General features: G+C 35.1%; 2 protein-coding genes, 1 long non-coding RNA gene and 1 other non-coding gene across 4 annotated transcripts; 1 reads left to right on the forward strand and 3 right to left on the reverse strand.

Moving 5' to 3' along the window:
- Window positions 1-547: 547 nt before the first annotated feature.
- LOC146929562 (uncharacterized) lies at window positions 548-6513 on the reverse strand. The gene is made up of 3 exons (XR_015006062.1): window positions 5785-6513; window positions 5567-5635; window positions 548-914 (listed from the first exon to the last, which is right to left on the reverse strand). It is a non-coding gene; the product is annotated as an uncharacterized LOC146929562 (long non-coding RNA).
- Window positions 6514-6960: 447 nt separating this feature from the next.
- LOC146929563 (small nucleolar RNA R71) lies at window positions 6961-7067 on the reverse strand. The gene has a single exon (XR_015009099.1). It is a non-coding gene; the product is annotated as a small nucleolar RNA R71 (small nucleolar RNA).
- A 7064-nt stretch (window positions 7068-14131) lies between these two features.
- On the reverse strand, window positions 14132-17059 carry LOC146929564 (transcription factor MYB8-like). The gene is made up of 3 exons (XM_085701426.1): window positions 16835-17059; window positions 16353-16482; window positions 14132-14753 (listed from the first exon to the last, which is right to left on the reverse strand). Exons 1-3 carry the CDS (start codon window positions 16965-16967, stop codon window positions 14330-14332), a joined length of 687 nt encoding a protein of 228 aa, XP_085557552.1. The 5' UTR covers window positions 16968-17059; the 3' UTR covers window positions 14132-14329.
- A 1391-nt stretch (window positions 17060-18450) lies between these two features.
- LOC146929565 (uncharacterized) lies at window positions 18451-24152 on the forward strand. Its single transcript, XM_085707356.1, has 2 exons — window positions 18451-20002; window positions 20125-24152. The coding sequence occupies exons 1-2, from the start codon at window positions 18451-18453 to the stop codon at window positions 24150-24152; spliced, it is 5580 nt and encodes a 1859-aa protein (XP_085563482.1).
- The last annotated feature ends 815 nt before the right edge of the window (window positions 24153-24967 follow it).

The raw sequence follows: 24967 nt of genomic DNA on the forward strand, positions 1-24967 counted from the left end.
AGGGTAGAAATCCGTCACTAAACTACCATAATTCCCTCACTAACGAATTTAGTGAGGGATTTTGTGACGACCGGTAATCCCTTAAGAATATTGGCCTTGCTAAATTTTTGGGAGGGATTTTGGTTTCCGTCCCTAATTGACACGGATAACATCCCTCACTAATCATATAATTCCGTCACTATATATGCACCAGAAAACTTTGACAAATCCGTCAGTAATTAGTGAGGGATTCTTGTTCCCTCTCTAATAGTGAGGGACTATTCCATCATTTTTTACCATTATTTCCGTCACTAATTAATGACGGATTGGTTTTCCCTTTCAAATTTTGAAGGCATAAATTGTGATGAAATTGAAATCCCTCACAAACTACAAGTTTAGTGAGAAATTTATTTCCCTCACTAATTCAAACAGAAATTTGCATCAGAAGATTAATGTTCCATTTCAAACCAGATTTCATTAATTAATTATATTAATATTGTATATGCATTTACTATATTAAACCATATTGAACTTGTTGGAAATTACAAGTATATAAAACAAAAAACACTTCATAAATTGTCTTCATACCCAACACATACATTCATCACCATAAAAGTCATAAGGAAACTCTCAATAAGTTTACAACCATTGTTCAACTCTCAAAATACACAAGAGTCACAAGGAAACTCTCAAAAATCAGTTTCATAAGAAACGCTTAAACATTTTTAACGGTACTAGAAGTAGCACATTAACTAAGTTTGCAACCAAGCTATCAAAATAACCATATATTATACATATTATATATCTATATATCAAGTAGATGGAGGTGGAGGTGGATGTAGATGACCTTGAGAAACCATTTCCATCAATTTAGCCATTTGCTCCCTAAGAAAACGTGAATCTTCCTGTGATGCGCGAATCAACTCCACATGAGCCTTCAATACATGAATAATTCGAAGTAAGTATATGAAATATTTTGATAACTATTTCCCCTGGTCTTAAACAGAGTACTTTGTCACCTGATAACTATATGAAATGTTGGCCTAAAACCCAGGGGCGGATCTAGCTTGAAACATGGTGTGGCAGTTGCCACACCAGATTATTGCCCAATTTTTTTTTTTTTATATAGTAGACCAAAATGATAATATATAACATAATTGGACAATATTTTCACAAATCTTGGTGTGGTGCGGTGGTAGGATGACTGTTAGCTATTGTCACGTCTGCGGTTCAACTCCCCGTGCCTCTGTTTTTAACTTTTTTTAAGAAGAAAATCATATTTTAACATATTTTAACAAGAAAATCATAGTGCTTTTTCTATTTAATTTTCGCATTACCAATATATATATATCGTATTATAAATTTTTGCCACACCAAATCATCATGTCTAAATCCGCCCATGCTAAAACCTTATCTAAAAACAATGTTGTTGATTTTTACCCGGTATATTGTCCTAAAAACTTATGATGTGTTCACTGCTTACCTATATCAGTTTCCCAGAAGCATCAAACAAACTAACATTCTAATATATCTTCTTGTCAAGACAATTCATTATTTTTCTCAATCTGCTTCTTAAATATGGACATGTTTCATATGGAGTTCTTTATGTCAAAATAATAATGGAAGAAAAGAAAGAAAATTGAAATGGTAGTGCTCAGTCTAAGTCATAGGTACATCTATATTATTTCTTAATATGTGCTTAACAATTAGCATCAGTGCATAACCTCCATAAAAATAGCATCAGTGAACAATTATTTCAGTGCAGAACTATTAAAACAATTAAAAATAACACCAGTTCTTAACAATTAGCATCAGTGCAGAACCTCCATATGATAGTTCAACTACTTTAAAAATAGACTAAATATTCATCAAGTTCAATAAGGTCATGAAGTAATAACTTACAGCAATATCCTTTAATTTTGAGGAAACCCACTTGCTTGGATCAATGACTTAGTTTGAATTTATATCTTCATACATATCTTCATCTTCCTCCCCCCCCCCCCCCCCTCATATTCATCTTCCACCTCCTCCCCTTCATATTCATCTTCCTCCTCCTCCTCCTCCTTCTCCTCCTCCTCCTCCTCCTTATCCCCAACAATGGGTTTGGCACTTCTCCTCAACAAAGAGTTTGGCACTTCTTCGGCTACACCATTAATGTCAACAAGACATTGCTAAAAATCATCATTTGAAACAACTATAGGTAGTGTATTAACATCATCATCTTGATATGCATCTGTTGTTTGCTGTTTTTTTTCCACAGTTTGAATGTTACTGCGGGCCTTGGTTTTTATGACACCTAGCCAGCCTTGTTGCCCTTCAGGAAAAGATGTAAAGTAAACTTGATCCGCTTGCTGGGCTAATATAAAAGGATCATAATTTTGATATTTCCTAGATTTTTTTATTTCAACATTGCCATAGTTATCCGTCTTGGTCCCTTGAGAGCTCGGATCAAACCAATCACATTGAAATAAAACCACCTTCTTTGTAGGGTGACCGGTGTACTCTAATTCGACAATGTCAGTCAAAACACCATAGTAATCATTTTCTAAAGAATCTAATTGCCCTCCCCGAACACATACATTGCAATTGGTTGTACTCATCCCTTCATTTCGAGATTTTGTCGCAAACTTGTAGCCATTAATAACATAACTATGCCACTTGATAACATATCTAAGAGGGCCCCATGCCAAACTTGTTAACAGCACATCATTTATCTCATTCCTTGAATCAAGCACCTACGTTAGGCAAAATATTGTAAATTCAACCTAATAAATTGGGTACTATAATTTTAAACTATGGAGATTCACGTACATGTGTTTTGAACCAAGTTGGAAATGTTGCGGAAATTTGTTTGTCCAAATCTGGTTCACTCAACTCGGGGTCTAGTTCTCGTAACAAATCGGAGTACATGCTGCACATGTAAAATATCCATTAAATTTGACTTCATAAACAATTAATACATGTGTGCAAATTTAAACTATGGAATACTTACTTCAGGAAAGGCACCACCTCAGGACAATTTAAAAGCACATAAAGATGTGCAGCTTTCATTTCCCTATCAGTCAAATTAGAATTAGTACGTTTTCCAAAAGGACGACCCGGATAGTTAAAGATTGACAATGTAGGATTCACTGAAAATAATTACTCATGGTTCGTCCAATGATAATAATTACAAACATAGATGTGTCCTCACAGTTGCTGGACTTTCATGTTTCATACACTTGCAAATATTACATGGGCATCTAATATCCCCTCCTCCAATGTTATCTTTATCTTGTTCCAAAGCAAACTTAATAAACTCCAGAACTCCAGTATTAAATTCTGCAGTAATGTTCTTGTAACAATTAACTCTGTTATACATCCACTTTCTATTTTCCGGTACTTCCATTGCTGCATTATTTACGAGATAAAGCATTAGTCGTGGGTCATATATCGCTTGAAATTTTAACATCAAGCAATAGTAAACTAAATTACCCTCTAAATTATCCTCTAAATTACCCCATAACAGATGTATCATTCACAATAGAAAGAAAAAAAATTCTAAAAAATAAACATATCAAACACAAATGAATCCTTCACAACTATAGCTGAACAATCCCAAAATGTCCGATAACAATCCCCTACCCCCAACAGAAAAAACAGCAGCCCCTATAGCAGCAAAAACTAACGACAACAGCAGCAACACATTTTGCAGTTGCGACACATTTAGCATATATAAACGCACAAACATACAACGTGTTCTACATCAAATTAAATCAATGCAAAATGGCCAATATGTGTTCATTATCTTTTAATCAATCAATATGTTTTCAGAGCAAAAAAAAGATCACAGGGTCAGAGTAATGAAAAGTATATGATACTACTTGAAAAGAAATGTTGTTGACAGAAATGTGCTAAGCTATAAACAAGGGAATATTCCACTAAAGAGGTACTAACTGCTAAGCTAAGCTAAAAAAAAAATTGTTAACATTTCACCCTTTGTTAATTATTTTTAGAAGACACGAAAAGTTAAAAAAATTGCAAAACCCAACAGCCTTTTTTTTTTTGTACTAGTAATCTTAACTATTGTACACAAGATAGAGAAAAAGAAAGTTTCATATATGATTTTATTTATAGAATACAAAACGTGCATGGAAAGTAGTAAACTAATGCATGGCAATAAACACAAAGTTTCATTAGAAAAGTCTAGTTGGAACTAGTTTATGAAAAATTAGTAAGTGCTAAAAACTATGATGCTAAAAATACTCTCTTTTTTCTTATACTTTGTGACAACAGCCTGTCATCACATGAACTATCAATGATCTATGTATTAAGGGTGGGAAAACCCTGATGCCTCAATTGAAAAATGTTGTTGTATAAATAAAATTGTTATTCTACTAGTCAGAAGATGCTTGTATTCTTATATTCTCTGAAGTTGCATTATAGTTAAATATAGAAGTAATGTTTTATTCTTTTCTTTCGTAACTCATCAATGCTTTGACAGAAGCTAGAACAGTTTATGATTACTTACTTAATATGTATGATTCTGACATTACAAGAATATTAGATTGAATGTGATTGAATAATGTTTGCACAAACACTAGTGTTTTGATTGAATGTGAATAGAACAGTTTGCACAAACACTAGTGTTTAGAACCGTTTATGATTACTTACTTAATAATGTTTGCACAAACACTAGTACTTTATGATGTAGACATGTAGAATATAGATTGAATGTGATTCTGACCAAATAATTTTAACCATTTATAGTGTTTTGATTCTCTTCGAAGCTTGGAGTCATTAAATCTGAACGTCTGCCAAAAAATATCGGACACAGGAATTGAAGCAATAACCAGTTGTTGTCCTCAGCTAAAAACATTTTCCATAATAAGTAACAAATTTTCTTATAAAATTGAAAAATAAGTTAAGGTACCCTCACAATCAATAAGTTGGGAAACTGCACTGCTACAACAGCCTTCTAAAGTTGTAGACAGAGCTGGAATTTAACTTTATCTTTTGTTAAGCATTAAAAATTTATGAACTTGGTAGTGTCCTGTAGTTGAATTTTGCTTCTCTTTATGAAAATGAAGGATGATTTAACAGGGGATATTAAAAGTGAGATTGAAATGAATGATTTGAGGATGAAAGACCTCATTGTTCATTGACACGCAACAATGCTAATAATGGTGCCCAAGTCCAACCAACATAAACCAACAAAAGTAGGACATACTAGCTGAGGCAAAAATCCAACAAGACACGCAACCGTAACCATAAAGACACAACATTCACCAACATCAAAAGGCAACAATAAAGCAAAAAAAGCTAAACAAACTAAAAAAAACTGCTAACTGTCATACAACCATTGTGCAACCAAGGATAATAAATTGTAACCTAACAGCATACAAAACCAATACTAGCACAAGCCTAGGAACTGAAGGATGGCTGAAAAACAGAAAATCCAACACGAATTCATTGAAAAACAAGTCTTATACAACCAATATTCAACAAAATCAAAAGTTAAATCATCTCAGTCTTCAACAACAATCATTCAAAATACAAAATTAAAAATTAAAATTAATAACAAACATAATTAAGGGTTTGGATTCACCTGTTTCAGAGAATGTGTGTGAGCAAGTTCACTGATTCACTTTTGGATTCAGAAAGGAAAGTGAGTTCACTGTTACCTCCACAAAACCCAAAACAAATTACAATAAAATATAAAAAATAAAAAAATAAATTAAATTCTATGATTGAGAGAGAGAGAGAGACACACACACACAGAGAGAGAGAGAGAGAGAGAGAGAGAGAGAGAGAGAGAGGGGTTACCATGAGTGTGAGTTCATCGATGAGAAGGAAAGATTTCAGAGAAAAGAATTCTGAGAGATTCGGTGAGATTCAGCGAGATTCGGTGAGATTCAGCGACATTAGGTGAGATTCAGCGAGATTTTTGGTTTACGATTCTGGGAGAACGAACGAAGGAAGGATTCTGAGATTAAGTGAAGATTCAATGAGTTTGGGGGAAAATTTCGGAACGAGAGGGAGTATTAAGTGATTTTGGCACTGTGTTCATCTTTGTGGGTTCAATGAATTTGAGAGAACATTCTAATTTTGGGTTCTAAATTTGGAGCCAAATTTTGGGGGAAAATGTTATTTTAGGGTTTGTGAAAAAAAAAATAGGGGGAATGTTTTAGTATAGGAGAGGGAAAGCCAAAACGTGAAACAATTGGGGGGAATAATTCACTTTGTTTGTGAGGGATTAATTTCATCACCAACTATATAATTGACATTAGTGATGATTTTAGTGAGGGAATCATTAGAGAGGGATCATGTCCCTGTCAAATTCCTTAACAAGAATTTAAAACGTCAATTTTCCAAGGGATTTAGTGACGGATGTTTTGTGGGGGATATTTTGTGAGGCATGTTTAAACCATTCCCTCACTAATAATTGGCAATTAAATATTTGTATTTAATGCTAAAATCCGTCCCTAATTCCGTCACAATTAGTTACGGATTTTTGTCCCTCCCTAAAATCCCTCTCTAATTCGCGTTTTTTTAGTAGTGACAAATCGAGTGATACTTATTCCCGAGATCGAAAGGTTTTTGCATAAAAGAAAGAGAGACGCACGAAATAACACCGTCATGGCTGATCGCACTCTCAAAGAGTATGCAACGCCATCTACGGCTGAGCCATAAGCTGTTATTGTGTACCCAACGGTTGAGGATGACAACTTTGAAATCAAGCCTGCCCTACTTAACTTGGTGCAGTAAAATCAGTTTTCGGGATCCCCCACTGAGGATCCCAATCTTCACATCTCTGTTTTCCTACGAATTAGTGGAACCCTAAAGGAGAACCAAGAGGTCGTAAGACTTCATATCTTTCCCTTTTCCTTAAGGGATAGAGCTAGCGCTTGGTTCCATTCCCTTGAAGTCAGTTCCATTACTTCATGGGATCAAATGAGGCAAGCATTCCTTGCCCGATTCTTCCCCTCCTCTATAACTGCCAAACTAAGGGACCAAATCACATGGTTCAATCAAAAAGATGGGGAATCTCTCTATGATGTGTGGGAGCGGTTCAAGGAATTGCTTAGACTTTGTCCCCACCATGGTTTAGAGAAGTGGCTCATAGTCCACACCTTTTATAATGGCTAGTCTTATACCACTAAGATGTCTGTTGATGCAGCTGCAGGTGGAGCTCTAATGAACAAGAACTACATGGAGGCATATGCCATGATTGAAGACATGGCTCAAAATCATTACAAATGGACCGACGAGAGAGCCATCACTAGTTCTTTATCCTCCAAAAAGGAGGCAGGTATGTACGAAGTCTATAACTATGATCACCTTGCTTCTAAGATTGATGCACTAACCCAAAAATTTGAAAAACTAAATGTTAGTGCTGTCATTTCTGCTTCTACATCTCCTTCTTATGAAATATGTGGTATAACTGGTTATGTTGGTGTTGATTGCCAACTAGGTAGTGCTATTAATGATGTTGAGCAAATGAACTACGCTCAATACAACCAAGGGATGAGACAAAACCAAAATTTTTATAAAAATCAAAATCCCTATGGACAAGTAGCACCACCTGGCTATGCAATCAACCAAAGAGTCGCTCAGAAATCTAATTTGGAAATTTTGTTGGAAAATTCTATTGCCAACCAAAATAAACAACTTCAAGAACTTAAAAACCAAACCGGATTTCTAAACGATTCTCTTTCCAAACTCAATACCAAGGTTGATTCTATCTCTACTCACTCTAAAATGCTTGTAACACAAATCTCCCAAATAGCCCAACAAGTGTCCACTCTTTCTCAAGCACCGGGAGTCTTTCCTGGTCAATTTTATTGCATTATTTAGATTAGTTTTAATTAGATTTGATTTTATTTTATTGCATATTTATTTCCTTTTTAAATCTTTTACTACAAATTGCTTTTTATTTTATTTTAGGAACGAATATATGGTGGAAGGTGTCTTGGAGCAAAAGAAAGAGGACTGGAGCAAATACGGTGCAGAAATATGAAAATACAGTGCAAAAATATGATCCCACCAAGTCAGAAACTTGGCACGGCCCGTGCCAACATGTGGCACGGCCGTGCCACCCTCCAGGATGCTCTTTTGCTGCTTTTCTTCAAGCCCAAGTTACCCTGTTACAGCTTTACTGTTTTGCCCTTATGGTTGCTTAGTTTCTAAGTTGATTGTAAAGCTATAAATAGAGTAACATTTCATCATAAACAATTCGCCTTTTAGTCTTTGAATTTATTTTAGCAACAATTTTTTTAATAAAGTTCTTTCCTTTATTTTATTTCTTTCTCGCAATTTATTTTATTGTTTTCTCTCTTCTTCCCCCGTGTCTACAATGAACATGAGTGAGTAGACTTCTTTGTCTTGGGATTGTTGGATAAGTCTAATGACGTAATCCAAATCAATCCAAGTCTTAAACCCTAATTATATGTTACCTTAATTTCTAATCTAAATTCACCGTTTTAACATGAATTAATTATTATCAAACTGTGGAAGCGAACGTGGAGGGTTTGATAATGGTTAATTCATCATCTCAAATATCAATTCATAAAGCGAACACGGAGATTTGATATTCGAACAAGTGAATTTAGACAAGGGTTGCGAAACATGAGAATAGTCTAGCAAACCTTGAGACATATAAAGTTTCGATCTTCAAGGGTCCCAAAGGCAATCACCCATGAGAATAGGTGTGGTTGTTGGAGGGATACACTCACTGACTTCGAGAGAAGCTTTGATATGTTAAAGAGAAACTTGTCTTTAGAAATTAAGAATAACGTAAATTATAAGTTTAAGGCTTGATTGTGAAGGATTCGTTGTTATGACGAACCAATGATCCCAAGGCTCTTTATTATTATTGTTATTCACCTTCAGCAACTAAACCTCCCTTTTTATAACTTTTCTCCTCCTCTAATCATTCTTTTAAAGTTAATTAGATTGAACAACTCCCTAGCGGAACGATACTCTACTTTACTACTATTACTTCGATAGACCGTGCACTTGCGGTTTGACCTATCAAAAACAAAGTTCGATGAAATTTAGGAGAAAGAATTACCGTATGTGCAATGGATGAAGGCTTCCCCTCTTCCAAGAAACTCAATGGAGATCAAGAAGGAAACCAGTTCTAGCTCATGTGGAAGGAGCTTGTTTGCTGAAGCGTGTAATAGTAACAGTGGTTCAAAAGATAAAAAAAAAGGGGAGGAACAGGAACAATCAACGACAAATATTGTGAGTACAACCAAATAGGAGGAACTAAGAAACACCACTGAACTTGACAAACCTCAATGTGAAGTAGAGAGTGTAGTAGAATTGTTGGGGAATGTAGCAATTATGCCTCAAGGATTATAACAATCCAAGAAGGAATCCAATACTAAGTCAAATCCCATTAACAAACCAGCCAAGAAATGGGCGAGAAGGAAAGGAGAGAGGAGGGGGAAGAATAAAGAGCGGAAATTGGTGGCGGGATTATGGACGAGATAAATTTTGGAAGTAACAATTTCAGAGGAGGTGTTGGATTACCAGCACCTCATAACCCAATGAAAATTTTAAGTTGGAACTAAAGGGGTTTAGGTATTCCTCGTGTAGTTTGAGCCTTGTTGAGGCTCATCTGCCTTGATTATCCCATGTATGTCTTTTTAATTGAGACTAGATTAAAGAGTTTTGAGATGGAAGGTTTAAAGAAAAAGTGTGGTTTTAATTCCCGTCTGGCAATGGACTATAGAGGAGTTGGAAAAGAGTGTGTTGGAGGTTTGGCTTTGTTATGGAAGGATTAGTTACAAATCACTATTTCATCATATTCTTTGAACCATGTTGAGGGTAGTTTTGAAGATGATGAGAGCAAGGAAACCAACGTCATATTTCTAGCATATATGGTACCCAAAAAAGTGCACTAAAACGATAACATGACAACTAATTTGTGAACTTGCAGAGTCGGTGGGAAGTAATTTGATCTGTTTCAGAGAAGATGGGAGACAACGCTCGGAGCCAAAACCATATGCTTCATGGTAGACAAGTTATGGATGACTGCAGACTTATTGAACTAGGATATGAAGGACACCCCATTACTTGGTCAAATGGAAGAGAGACGTAGGATAACATCCAGTGTCGGTTAGACAGGGGCAACACAAGACTTCATCAACATATTTTAACCAATTAATGCTCTCCACTTATCCAGGATTGGTTATGATCATGTTGTTTTTATTTGAATTAAAAGCTAATTTGATGAGAGGGGGGAAGAAAAGAAAACCTATCTTTATATTTGAAGAGGCTTCGACAAAGGATGAAAATTATGAAGAAATTATTAGGAGTGCGTTGGTGGGGTGGGGGTGGGTGGAGCTATTTATAATTGTTTAGAGAAGATCCCAGCTATGAGTGAACTAGACAATTCTTTCGACAAATATAAGATGAGAAATGTGAGGAAAAAGAGATCGAACTCATTGATAAGCTTCTTCAAGATACTTCTATGTGGTCAAACTCAATCGAGATGAAAACCTAAAATATGACGAGACAAAGGAGTAAATCGGTTTTTCTTTTTGAAGAGTATAAGAATACAAAAAAAATTCATGGCAAGGCAAATCAGCATAGGACAACAAATGAAATTAAAAAACTTAAAGATTCAGATGGTATATGGAGAAGGGGGTGATCAAATTGAGTGTATTCTCACAAGTTATTTCTCAGAAATTGTTGGTTCCTTCGGACCAAGTGCAATTGAAGATGTGTGTGAGGTAATGAGAGGTAAGCTTAACTAAAATCACATGAAGGTGTGCGGGGATCGTTTCACTAACCAAGAAATAGAAGAAGCAATTAGGTTACATTGTTTAGGTTGATGCAAGTTGCTTTCCTAGATTCACGATTGCAGGATGTGTGTTCAAGGACTCCTCTGGTGCCATAATACTGTCTGCGACAAAGAAAGAAATGATGACAACTGTTCCAACCTTAGCCGAAGCTCTTGGTATCATATCATGTCTCCAACTAGCTAAAGGTCAAATGTTTAAAGATATCATTGTACAATTTGATGCCTTTGTAGTAATTGAATGTATTAGAGACTCCAATACTATTGCAACTATTGATCATATTGTGTCTGATTGTACTTTGCTCAAGAAAGAGTTCAAAACTGTGTCTATTAACTTCATAGGTAGAGAGTTTAACTTGTTAGCCCATAGACTAGTTGGCTTTGCTATGCAATCTAGTAGTGGAACCTGGTTGGGGTATGTCCTTTCATTGGTTGATAACTTTAATCGTTATTCTTCTTCAATGAATTAATGAAGTTGTTTGAATTTCAAAAAAGAAAGTCTTTCCAGCAACCGGTACAAGTCTTTCAACGCCAAAAATTCAAATATAAAGGAATTCACTTGCGGAGAAAGGTTAATAGAAGTTAGAAGACACATGTCATCCATGCAACATTGGAGTTGATTTATTTTTTGTCTGTAACTTGTAAAATCAAACTTCATGCAGAGGAGATCATTTCCGTTCGATAAAACTACGCCTCAATAGATAACACATATGTTCTCACGTGATAACTTCTTTTTGACAGTGATGAAAAAACGATGAATGAAACTCAAACATATCTAAATTAGTATATTTTCCCTTTTGCCAAATTTGTGCTTTTATTTTTCTTTCTTTTTCCCTTTTACTTTATTATTTTAAGTTCATACCTTTCTTTGATCCATTAATGTGTGCTTGTTACTTTAAATCTATAAACTAAAAATCCTATTAACGATCTAACTTGAATTATATATTGATATGTGAGAACCCACTTGGGTTGGCCTAGTGGTATTGGCTTGGAACCTGGGAGTATGCTCCTCTTCAAGGTCTCAAGTTCGATTCTCTCTGGTGCCAATTTGAGGGGGTTAGTTTAGCTTCTTCAAAAAAAAAATATTGATATGTGAGTTTATTTATTGATGTAACATCCCGCTCGTCAAGTCCGAGAAGTTAGCAGTCGATATATCAGAAGGAGAGTGTCCATGAAAGTTATGGTAAGACGGAAGATACTATTATGCAGTGTAAGATAAGTACAGGTTAAATCATCAGTGTCAGTATAAACACGACTAAGACGAAGGGCATTTTGGTATTTGCACCAAGGGGGTATATAAAGGTGTTTGGAGCCAAAATCTTCATAAACACATGTTGTTTCTCTCTCTAGGTTTCGAGAATGGAATTCTCTCCCCCTTCTCTCTACAAGTGGCGCCCCCTTCCCTCAATCTTCTTCCCTCAAGCTTTCAAATGCATGCATTTAGTGATTTAAGCAAGAATCATAGAAGCTTCATGAACAAGAAAACACTAGAAGAAGTGCAATGGTGGAACATTGGAGCTTTTGGGACATGGGAGCAAGAGGAGCAAGAGTTAGGGTTTGAATTGGAAGAAGATAGGAATTGAAGCTTTGAGCTATGCATGTTGCTGAATCTTCTAGGTGAGTTCTTAGATAGTTAACCTACCTTTGGTTTGACCAATTCTAGTAAGAAAACCATGGATTTGTGTTACGTTTAGAATGATATAATCTTAGCACCCAATGCCAATTCTTGTTATGTTTATGTTAAAATTGCCATGCAAGATGATTTCTAATGTTTAAATAAGTTGTTGGATGTATATGGTGCATTGTTGAATTGGATGAGTTTGGGGTCAAAAATGCAAAATCTGCACTTGGGTTGACCTCCAAAATGTGCACTTGTGGGGTCAAACTCGCTATTAGCAAAATATTTCGCTAACAGCGAAATCCTTCCAAAGAAATTTCGCCAATGGCGAACTGGGGCTGACCTCCCAGCTTGCCATTTGGCTTGTTGGCTCGTCTTGGGGTCTGTAGTGCCGTCCGATACTTTTTCTCGCAATGTTTTCCAACTATAAAACCCCTAAACATCATCGAATCATTGCACATTACATCGAACGATTCTTGAAATGAAAATCATGGATAATTTTAACATATATGATGAGAATGGCCAAGAGAGTTTAAGCATGATTATTCGGGTAGCGATGAACCAAGAATGGGAAAAAACCATAGAGCCACGACGTAAACCGTCGTGAACTAGAATGTTAGTATGAACCCTAAGAATATCAAGAAATGAATTGATAAGTATAAGCCCTTCACCATAAACAAGAATGACTATGTAAGCATTTTACCGTTAATGGGGTAGATCACGGACCCGTGGTAAATAAGTAAGCAAGTAATAGTATAAGTCATTATGCATGAATAAAACTATAAGCAAGATGCAGGCGTCGTGTCTCTTGCGATCCACGCCAAGGGGGATTTCAAGAGGTTCACGCCAGGGGGACGGGACATGCTCCGCAAGGTAGGCCCGCACGACACTGAGGGAGTCTGATGTACCTTAGCTAGCTTTTCATCGGTAAAGTAAGGGATTGTACTCGAAGTTACTCCACCCGATACACTTCGTAAAATGAACCAAGATAATGTTGTTTGTTACACGCTAACTTCTAACATAATAAATGACTATGAACATGATATGATACGACTATGTATGTTAGGAAATAAGTATATGCTTATACACCAAGATAAGACTATAAGAGCACTGTTGACGATCTTAGTACCTTTCGATCGTCCAGTTTAGGATTATGTCATGAATAGCTTATGTATAGGTCTTGACACGTTTATCGTATGTTGACGTAGCGGTCTTAGGTTCCCTTGACCTCCATGACATGTAGAATGTAAGACAAGACTTATGAGTTATGACACGAAGAATCTATGACGGATCTAGTATGCACGACTGTCTAGGTAAGCATGTTCCACACACGTATAATCAACCGTCAGGTTGTATTTGTAGACACGTGGTAACCATAGGTTTTCCCCGAGGTTACCTATAGCCTAGGATTAGGTAGAACTCACTGAGACATTATGTCTCATCTCAATCCTTATTTGTTCCAGATCAGCAGGTTGGTTATCGGGACGCAGCATGCTTGTGGCCGAATGGATATTCAGCAAGGACTCGTTCGTACCCGCTGCAGGATGTTCTCATGGATTTAAGAGTGTTTTACTATATTTTGGATAGAAAGTGTTGTATTACTTCATGTACGAACGCCAATTGTTGTGTATAATATTCATTCGAGGTCTTTTGTTGTAAAATTTAATGTATCAAGTACTAAATATAATGCACATGCTAAACTTTTTAGATATGTTTAGTGTGGACGTTACAATTGAAGTGAAACATTTTAGCGACAACAAAATCATATCACTTGAATGCTCATACATGAAAAAGTTCCCTAGCACAACAACCATTTTCCTTGTTTTCTATTTGAGAGAATGGAACCCAAAACACAACCTAATATTTGCTTTCTATTATTTACCGGGTGTAACATGTAAACTTTAGCGTGACCATTGAAGTAAAACATATATTACACATTTGTGCTACCATAAAACAAATGGATCCTCTACCTCTTCTCCATAACATGAAATGGGAAAGTAATCCTGACTCAATGCATTTTCATAAACAAACGGTTCAGTCCAAAAATTGTTGCTGAATCCATCCCATGTTTCCCAAGAAGCACCACTATCTTGATCTCTTTTGTAGAAGTCCATGTTTGATTCTACATGACTAGATGAAACTGAAGGGGAATTGACTTTATTATTAGGGTAGGACATTTCAGAGGACATTGAAAATGAACTTTCCAAAATGTGGTGAGAATCAACACTAATAGCTTCACTTGTCGTTTTTGGACTTTCAATCTCTTTAGTGTCATTGCGCTTTGAGAATTTATGTAGATGGCTGTGCCAGTAATTCTTTATCTCGTTGTCAGATCTTCCAGGCAGATTTTCAGCTATAAGAGACCATCTGTAACAGATTGACAATTCATCACATGAATGTTTGTACAAGAGTTTGAACTTAAATCACCATTAAATCAGATGATTAATAGGAAAAAAATTAATTAAGATATTTACATTAAAAAAATAGGTCAAATGCATCTAAAGGTCCTTTAAGTTTTTCGTTTTTCCTAAAGTGGTCCTTTAAGTTTCAAAAGTCCCAAACAAGTCCTTTTAGTTTTTGAATCGTTTCAAACAAATCCTTTTAGAGGATGATTGTGATGATTCAGATGATAGCAACAAAGAGCATTATCCACCATTTGTCATGCCTAAAAAAATGACTAATTTTAAGTGGGTGTTAGGAGCCGGATTTGGTACCAAAGATTAGTTCAAGGAAGCAATTACCAACTATGCTATCTATAATAGGACTTGTTTGAAACGATTCAAAAACTTAAAGGACTTGTTTGAGACTTTTGAAACTTAAAGGACCACTTTGAGAAAAACGAAAAACTTAAAGAACCTTTAGATGCATTTGACAAAAAAAATAATCTAACCAACTGCGGTTCAAACCCCTATCAATTTGGTTCAATCAAACTACTATACAACTGATTTTAAACCAAGTAGCAAACTGACCGGTTCAAATCAGTTGATTGAGTCTATCAATTTGGTCCGGTTTTAAAAAATAGATTGCAACAAACAAAATTGTAACAAGTGAAAACTTGACATTTTTTTTATTATTAATGGAAAAATTAATTTTAAAGTATTTATGTGGGTCTAGATGTTCTCTCAAACAAAAAATGTGGGTCTAGATGTACAAATATCTCCTTATGATAGTGTGTGACAAATAGTCAATCCTTCCAACCAACAACCATAAAAAAGTTTTTAAATGATTTCCACTAATAATTTTATATTATTTATAAATAACTCTATATCATGATATTTTGATGTTTTAATTTTTTATCAAATATTTTAATATTAGAAAATTTAAGAGAGTGCCTAATATATATGTTTTTTTATCTAATATATATTGTTTTCTTAAGAGGATAAATTACATCTTATCTCTAAGTACTATTGTCTTCCTTCCTTTAAAAAAAAAGTACTATTGTCTTCCTTTCTAGTGAGAATACAAATTTTGTATCAACTCTTATTAAGCTAAGACTCCCTCTTCGAAGGTCTATGCACCTATTTCCCCTCAAATACCTTTAATTCATCTAAACTAAAACACAAGTCTAATAAAGTATTGATTACTATATTTTAGTGGCAGTATTTCTCTGTTCTCTTTTTTAAATCGCATTAATTAGAATTTGAGTCTTGCTAAACAAATGTATAAAAACATTGTTTAAGGCTTCGGACTTTTAGATTTAATTATTTTTTTGAGGGGGACTTTTAGATTTGATGTGATACTGATTTTAATTTTAAAGCTTAATTACACTCATTCAGAGCTGTGTATTTTTGGCATTAAGCTATTATCCTTCAACCGACAAAGCTTATCGTGTGTTGTCAACTTCTTTTTTATGACCCTCTCTGTTGTCAAATAAACTACACTCTATAGATGCAATATTTAACAAAGATGAATGAGAACTAATAATATCATATACTTGTTTTTTTTACTAAAGTAATAATATCATACTTATTTCCATGCTTTTTATGCAATTCCATGATCATTTGGTCCTCCTTCTGTGTATAGTTCCCTCGTTTTAGATTTGGCCGCAGATAATTCATCCAACGCAGCCTACAACTCTTTCCACATCTTGCTAAACCTGTTAAAGAGAAGAGTAAAATTTACTACAAATATCATAATTAATTGATAAAAAAATAAATAAAAATTCTAATAAATATCCTGCTTAATTTATTATTAATAATTCTACTAAATATCCTGCTTAACTTATTAATACTAGAATGGAAGATTGATGTCCCGGTGAGTTTAGTTCAGTTGGTAAGTTAGTAAGGCAATGCATAATATATGCAAGGTCTGGGTTCGAACTCCGGACACTACCTAACAAAATATGGAAGATTGATGGCTAATAACATCACTGAATGAGGCTTAATTTGCAATTCAACTACTTACTTGATTAAATTCTACTAATTAACATTTGTGACAAAATTTCATACCTGCAACTCTGGGAAGTTGACGCCAATTAGGATGGCCATGTCTCTCAATGTGAGCAATAAGCCTCTGATCCTCTTCCTTACTCCATGCACCTTTTTTTGTTCCATTTTTGTCAAAATAAGGAGCTCTAACCATGTTGTAATATTTTGTTATATTTCTTCAAATCAAAGTTGATTATAGGAATGAGCTCAAGACAAAAAAGACATCTCAGTATTAATAGTGTGATATGCTAGGATTGAAACGCGTATCATGTGGACTGACATAATCATGACTAAAACTTTATATAATAGCATAAATGCATAGTGGACCCCTTAGTCAAGAGAAGAAAAAAAAAAGCATAACGGACCCTCTCGTATATTATAATATTTTTCGTACGTAAGATAGTAATGTTTATTTTATTCTTTCACACATAAAACTAAATGCAGTGTCCACACATTCATACTGTAGTTTCAATATTTTAAGCTTATCTTGTGTTTGCAGAAGTGAGGAATAAGAATGGAAAAATAAAGTGTCAAAATTTTGAAAATTAAATTAAATTTAGGGTTAATTATGTTTTTGGTCTCTAAAAAATTGCGACCTTGTAAGTTTAGTCCTTACTTAATTTTAATAGCATTTTTAATCCCTACAAAAAAAAATTTACTTATAATTTTAGTCCCTGCTAAAATAAATTTTGTTTAATTATCCTTAAACTCATAAATTTTTTAACGATTCTTTTTATACAAGTTTAGAACACTATGAAAGGTTCATTTACTAAAATCTATAATTTTTTAACATGAAATAAATTAAATATGAATTTTTTAAAACAACAAAAGTTTAAGATATAAGTAACAAAAATATGGACGTAGAAATCAAATTTTTGCGATATTTTTTTCGGAGGACCTTTTAATAACGTTCTTAACACGCCTGTAAAAAATCGTTGAAAAACTTAAGAGTTTAAGCATAAATTAAACAAATTTGGTTTGAGTAAGAACTAATATTGAGTGCAGAAAATTTTTGTAAGGATTAAAAATGCTATTAAAATTAAATAAGGACTAAACTTACAAGGTCGCAATTTTGTAGGGACCTGAAACATAATTAACCCTTAAATTTATTACAGAAAATGAAAGGGAAACGAAAGAGATATGCATTTCTGACTTTCACTTATTTCTTGAAATTCTAAGATGCTGAATTTGATGGTACGGAAGAGAAATAAAATTTAATTTAATTAACAATAAAAAATGACATTCAATTTAATTAAGTTTTTAGTCTTATAAATATTCATAGTTTTGTTTTTAGTTCCTACAAAATAAAATCACACTTTTTAGTCCCTATAAAATTTTCCATCAGCATTTTTAGTCCCTATAAAATTTTTCATCAGCATTTTTAGTCCCTATAAAATTTTTCCATCAGCATTTTTAGTCCCTAAAATGCTTAAGGAAAATGTCACAAGGACTAAAAAGTGTGATTTTATTTTGTAGGGACTAAAAACAAAACTGTAAATATTTATAGAGACTAAAAACTTACAACATGTGCTCTCTTAACCTAGGCGATTTTAAGTGCGATTTGCTACTGTTCAAACACTAACCTTTCCTTCCTCTTACGTTTTCTCAAACCACCGCTTTCAACCGTCCTTTTCCCAATGACCACCGTTCCACCACCAATCAAAACCACCATGATCAACTGGCCATGCCTTCAATCTCCACCAAATTCACCATCCAAATCTTCTCCTAAACCTGCCAATAATCAAACCAAGCAACAAAAAACTTTTGCACAGGCTGTTAACAATATTTGTGACATTCCTCTGAGTCAGCTACCTAAACCATGTCTCAAAGGTGAGGATAGAGCTATTCAGATTCCTGATGATGAGTATGAAGCTGGATTAGAGACATGCAAGCATAACTTGCAAGGTAGAATCATTTGGCCAAAGGGTTCAAACCCTATTACTGTTGATTCCTTAAGATCTAAGCTATCTGCCTTGTGGAAAACCATAGGAAGATGGGGGGTTACTTCGATTGGGAAAGGATTCTATGAGTTTTCTTTCTCCTCAGTGGAAGACATGAGAAGGGTCAGAACCATCGGTTCGTGGAATTTGAACCCTGGAATCTTGAAGCTGTTTGCATGGAGTAAAGATTTTAACCCTAATTTTCAGCATCAAACTACTACCCAGGTTTGGATCAGAATATTTGGGCTTTCACAAGAGTATTGGCGCCAGAAAATACTCTTTGCTATAGCCAGTGGGGTTGGGACTCCTATTTGTACTGATAGCATCACTGGTAAATCTATGATTGATAGATCTTTTGGACACTATGCTAGGGTTTTAATAGATTTAAATTTGAATGAAGCATTGTGCCATAGAATTCTAGTTGAAAGAACAGGATTTGCGTTCTTCGTGGACATTGAATACGAGAACTTACCTGACTTCTGTAGCTTTTGTAAGTGTACTGGTCATTATTATGAGATTTGTAAAAGAAAGCCAGTGGAGAAAAAATCTGAAGCGCAGAATGTTAAGAAAAATGGGCAGGTTGCTCAGGTTTATGCGCCAAAGAAAAGTAAGGTGCCTGAAGTGGTGAATTTAGAAGATTCTGGTACTAAGGGAAGGAATCAAGATGATGTTGATTTGGAAAGAGAGATTAATGAGGAAATGTCAAAGAGACATGATGATCAAACACCTCAGGCTGGTAGGAATAATGAGGTGGAGCTCAGGTTCCTAGAGATTAACAATTCAGTTGCTGATGATGCTAGTAGTGAAACTGGTTCTGAATTTGTTGATGCAACACAAGCTATCAACAACGATACTACTGGTGCAGGTCACAATGAGGAGCAGCTCTATGAAACAGATGACTGTAACAATGAAATGGGAAATGATATTGTGCAGAAGGACATTAGTTTTTTGAATAAATCTTGGGCCAATCTCGCTGAGATGGAAGCTAACAATGGTATGATGGAGCTTAATGTTCAACCTGAAGTAAACTTGCCTATTAGTGATGGTCATGAAGCGGCAGGCCCCAGTAATTTGAAAAACAAATTACCTATTGTTAATATGATCTCTATTCAAGCAGAAGCTGCTAACCCTTTGGTTGATGAACAAGGATTTCAATTGGTTACTAGTAAAGCAACAAAGAAGATTGTGAAGAAAGCTAGCACTCTGACAACTTCAAAGCAGAAACCTTATATCACCAGAGCAAAGGTTGGTTCTTCCAAACCTTTCAAATGAAGTGCTTTTTCTGGAATCTTAGAGGTTTGGCTAATTCTCCTACAAAATTAGCGTTAAAAAAGTTAATTTTAAAGTTTAAACCTGATTTATGTTTTATAGCTGAACCATGGATGTCTATATCAAACCTCTCCCCTAGATGGTTACATAACCTTGGCCTTAAAGTTTGTGCAATTAATAATAGAGGTTGCCTTACTCCTAATTTGTGGTGTCTTTGCTCCATAAACATATCACCTACAGTAATTGACATTGATAACCAGCAAATTTCAATCCAAATTGATGTTAATAGTAAACCTTTTGGTATCACAGCTGTGTATGCTTCTACCTGCTACATTAGTAGAAGAAGCCTTTGGTCAGCCATAACCCTTATCCAATCCCAACACAATATGCCTTGGAGTTGCATTGGTGACTTTAATACTATTTTAGGGTCCCATGAACATCAGGGCAAGCATGAACCAGCCAGATTACCTATGTCCGACTTTCAATCTTGGTCAGATTCCAATAACCTAATTCATTTACATACTAAAGGTGCTTTCTTAACCTGGTCAAATGGTAGAAGAGGCAGAAACAACACCCAAAAAAGATTAGATAGAGTCATTGTTAATCATGATTGGATAAATGCTTGTGAATCCATCAATGTTTGTACCTTAACCAAATTAAGATCTGATCATTTCCCTATCCTTTTTGAATTCCAAACCCAAAGCCCTCAATTCACATCATCTTTCAAATTCATGAAAATGTGGATTTCCCACCCTGATTGCATTAATATAGTGAAACAAAGCTGGAACAATCATATTTCTGGATGCCCCATGTTTGTTTTAACCCAAAAATTGAAGATTTTAAAGGAGGCCCTGAAAGTGTGGAACAAAAATACTTTTGGTAATGTGCATTCTCTAGTTACATCTGCTTACACAGAACTAGATGAAATTCAAATGAAAATAGATAACTCTGGCATCTCTGATTTGCTTATGGATCAAGAAAAAGCTGCTCAAATCAAATTAGAAAATGCATTGAATGTTGAAGAAATGTTTTGGCATGAAAAATCTAAAGTAAAGTGGCATTGTGAAGGTGATAGGAATACAGCTTATTTCCATAGAGTTGCCAAGATTAGAAATGTCTCCAGCCATATAACAACCATGAGGAGTGGTGATATCACACTGAATGACCCTGAGTTAATTTCAGCACATGTTGTGAACCATTTTACAAATATGTTTACGAGTAATTCAAATACCATTCAAAATGGCCTGATTGAAGAAGTTGTTCCAAATTTGATCACAGATAGAATCAACAATATGTTGACTTTGTTACCAACTCATGAAGAGATTTCAAAAGTTGTTTTTGATTTAAATAAAAATAGTGCTCCAGGACCTGATGGTTTTGGAGCAATCTTTTTTCAAACTTATTGGGAAATAATCAAACATGATGTGTTTAAGGCTGTTATACAGTTTTTTACTTCTGGTTGGTTATTGCCCAATTTTAATGCTAATGTTATTGCTCTTATTCCTAAAACTAACAATGCAGATACAGTGGAGCAGTTTAGACCAATTGCCATTGCTAATTTCAAGTTCAAGGTGATTTCTAAGATTTTAGCAGACAGGCTTTCAACCATCATGCCAGCTATCACATCTATTCAGCAGAGAGGATTCATAAAAGGGAGGAGTATTAAAGATTGCATTTGTCTCACCTCTGAGGTCATTAATGTGCTGCATAAGAAGACTTTTGGTGGCAATTTGGCGCTTAAAGTAGATATGGCTAAAGCATTTGACACTATTGACTGGAATTTCTTGTTGAAGGTGTTGAAGTCGTTCGGTTTTAATGATTTGTTTTGCAGTTGGATTAAAACCATATTAGAGTCAGCCAAAATGTCTATTTCTATCAATGGGAAGCTTCATGGATATTTCTCATGTTCTAGAGGAGTCAGACAAGGTGACCCATTGTCTCCTCTTCTCTTTTGCCTTGCAGAAGAAGTTTTAAGCAGAAGCCTCACTAAATTGGTCAGAGATGGTGACCTTAAGCTCATTCAAGGTTCTAGAAATAATCCTGCTCCCTCGCACATATTGTATGCAGATGACATTATGGTGTTTTGTAAAGGCTCTTCTTCCAACATCAACAATCTCATTGAGCTCTTCTTAAGATATGCTCAGGAATCTGGTCAACATGTCAACCCTCAAAAATCCTCCATGTTTTCCGGTTCCATTTCTCATCAGAGGTTAACTCAGATTTCCAATGTGACTGGTTTTAGCATTGGCTCTTTGCCTTTCACTTATCTAGGTGTGCCAATTTTCAAAGGGAAAGCGAAGTCAGCTTACTTCCAACCTTTTGCAGATAAGGTGAAACTTAAGCTTTCAGCTTGGAAAGCTTCTCTCCTCTCTCTTGCTGGAAGAGTGCAATTAGTAAAGAGCGTGATCCATAGCATGCTTCTTCACTGTATTTCAATATACTCCTGGCCAGTTCAGTTGATTAAAGACTTAGAAAGATTTATGAGGAACTTTATATGGAGTGGTGATGTTAATAAGAGAAAGCTGGTTACTGTGGCTTGGCATAAGGTCTGCACTCCTTTTAAGGAGGGTGGCCTGGGTATTAGATCTCTATCAAAGATCAATGAAGGGGCTAATTTGAAACTTTGTTGGGAAATGACTCAATCAAATCTTCCTTGGGCTCTATTTTTGAGGAATAGAGTGTTGAAGCACAAAACTCCTATCAAGTACCATATCACATCTTCAGTATGGAGTAGTATCAAGCACAAATTCAATGAGGTATCTTCTAACTCTGCCTGGCTGTTAGGTAATGGAATTGACATTAATTTTTGGTTAGATTCTTGGAGTGGTGAGCCTTTAGTGAAATCCTTGAACATACCAGATTATGTTCATCCTTTTCTCAAAGCTACGGTTAACCTTTTCATTAACAACAAAGCTTGGAGTATTCCTCATAATCTTCAACAAATGTTTCCAACTTTACAAGGTATCATTCAGACTGTCTCAATTCCTGTAGTTGAAAAAGATGACCAATTTATTTGGGCACAATCGCATGATGGCAGTCTCTCTTTTAAAGAGGCATATCAGCATCATTGTCACATAGGTCAGAACATTTCTTGGGCAAGTTCTATTTGGAATCCAGCCATTCCTCCATCGAAATCAATGTTGATATGGAGAAGCTTGCACAACAAATTACCAACAGATGATAATATGTTATTGAGAGGTTGTCAAATCCCCTCTATGTGCAGCATCTGTTGTTTGAGCCAAGAATCAACCAGTCATTTATTCATGGAATGTCCTTTTGCTAAATCTTTATGGAACTGGTTAGAGTCCATTGTGAATTTGCAATGTAATTTTTCCTCAATTCAAGAAGCCATTCAGTTATGCAACAGAAATTGGTCCCCTCTCTGCAAAGTAGTGATTTTAGCGGCAGTAATTAACACTATCAATACCATATGGTATTGTAGGAATCAACAAAGGTTCAGCAACAAGAAGATCCCTGTGAGATCAGCCATTAATCTCATTATATCTGGCACGGCTATGACAGGTAACCATTCAAAGTGTGCTGCAAATTCCTCCATTGCTGATTTTGTTTTACTCAGAGCTTTTTCAGTAAAAATCAATTATGGTAAAGCTCCAACAATAAAAGAGATTTTATGGCAACCTCCTATTTTCAACTGGATAAAATGTAATGTTGATGGTGCTTCAGTGGGAAATCCAGGTCTTTCTTCATGTGGTGGAATTTTTAGAGACTCAAAGGGTGAATTTCTTGGTGCTTTTGCCTATAACTTGGGCAACTCAACTTCCTTAATTGCTGAGTTAAATGGTGCAATGTATGCTATAGAGATAGCGGTTCAAAGAGGTTGGACTCACTTATGGTTGGAAACAGATTCTATGTTAGTTACATTGGCTTTCAAGTCAAAAGCTATAGTTCCTTGGCACTTGAAAAACAGATGGGACAATTGTATGCAATTCACTTCCTCTATGTCCTTTTTTGTTACTCACATATATAGGGAAGGGAATCATTGTGCTGACCAAATTGCAGATATTGGCCTTAGCTTGAATTCCTCTTTTTGGTGGGATCACGTTCCTAATCAAATTAGGGAAGCTTATGCTAGAAATAGGATAGGCTTGCCTTATTTTAGATTTTCTTAAGTTGTTTTTCTCTTTGGAGGGTTTTTGGTTGTTTGTCCCCCCTCCTTTTCTTTGTATCTGTTTTGCTTCTTAATATATTCTTGGTGCTTGCTTTTTAAGCAAGTATCATTTTGTTTAAAAAAAAAAAAAATTAACGCTTCCATTCTACATATGGCTTGGGGAGTCTCTTCAGCATATCGAAGGTGAGACACAAATATCCTTTCCACCCAAATCTTAAACCTGGTAACTTAACCAACTCTTCTGCCTCCTATAGAAATTAATTGGTGCTTCTACAGTGCAATCAAAGAATTGATTTTTTTGGAAAAGTTATTTTGTCTGGCCAATAGTATAACTGCCGATGTCATGTTAACTAGTGTCATGCTGGTGGACCACTATAAAACTAAACTTTACTTTATTACGAATCAGCTCTCGTACAAAATATTAATGGAAATTTCAATCTTACTCCCTCCGGTCACTATTATAAGCAAAACTCCACTTTTTAGATACATTGAATAATTAATGTATCTAGTCTTTATTATAGACTAGATACATTAATTATTGACTGTATCTAAAAAGTGATGTTTTGCTTATAATAGTGACCGGAGGGAGTAGTGCACAAATGAGAATCTATGTTAATTTTGATTTAATCAAGGACACAATTGCAATAAGTAAAGATATAATGACACACCTTATGGAAAAATGTGCAATACATCATATATAATCTGACGTGACATGGATTAAGTACACAAATACTCAATGATTGGCTATTTAACTTTATCATAAAAAGTCATTCTCATGACTTCACCATAGTATTTTCCAAATTTAAATATATAAAA

The sequence above is a fragment of the Medicago sativa genome, chromosome 4 (assembly GCF_051527215.1).
Source record: "Medicago sativa cultivar Bolivia chromosome 4, Bolivia_mono, whole genome shotgun sequence".
In the NCBI taxonomy this organism is placed as follows: domain Eukaryota; kingdom Viridiplantae; phylum Streptophyta; class Magnoliopsida; order Fabales; family Fabaceae; genus Medicago; species Medicago sativa.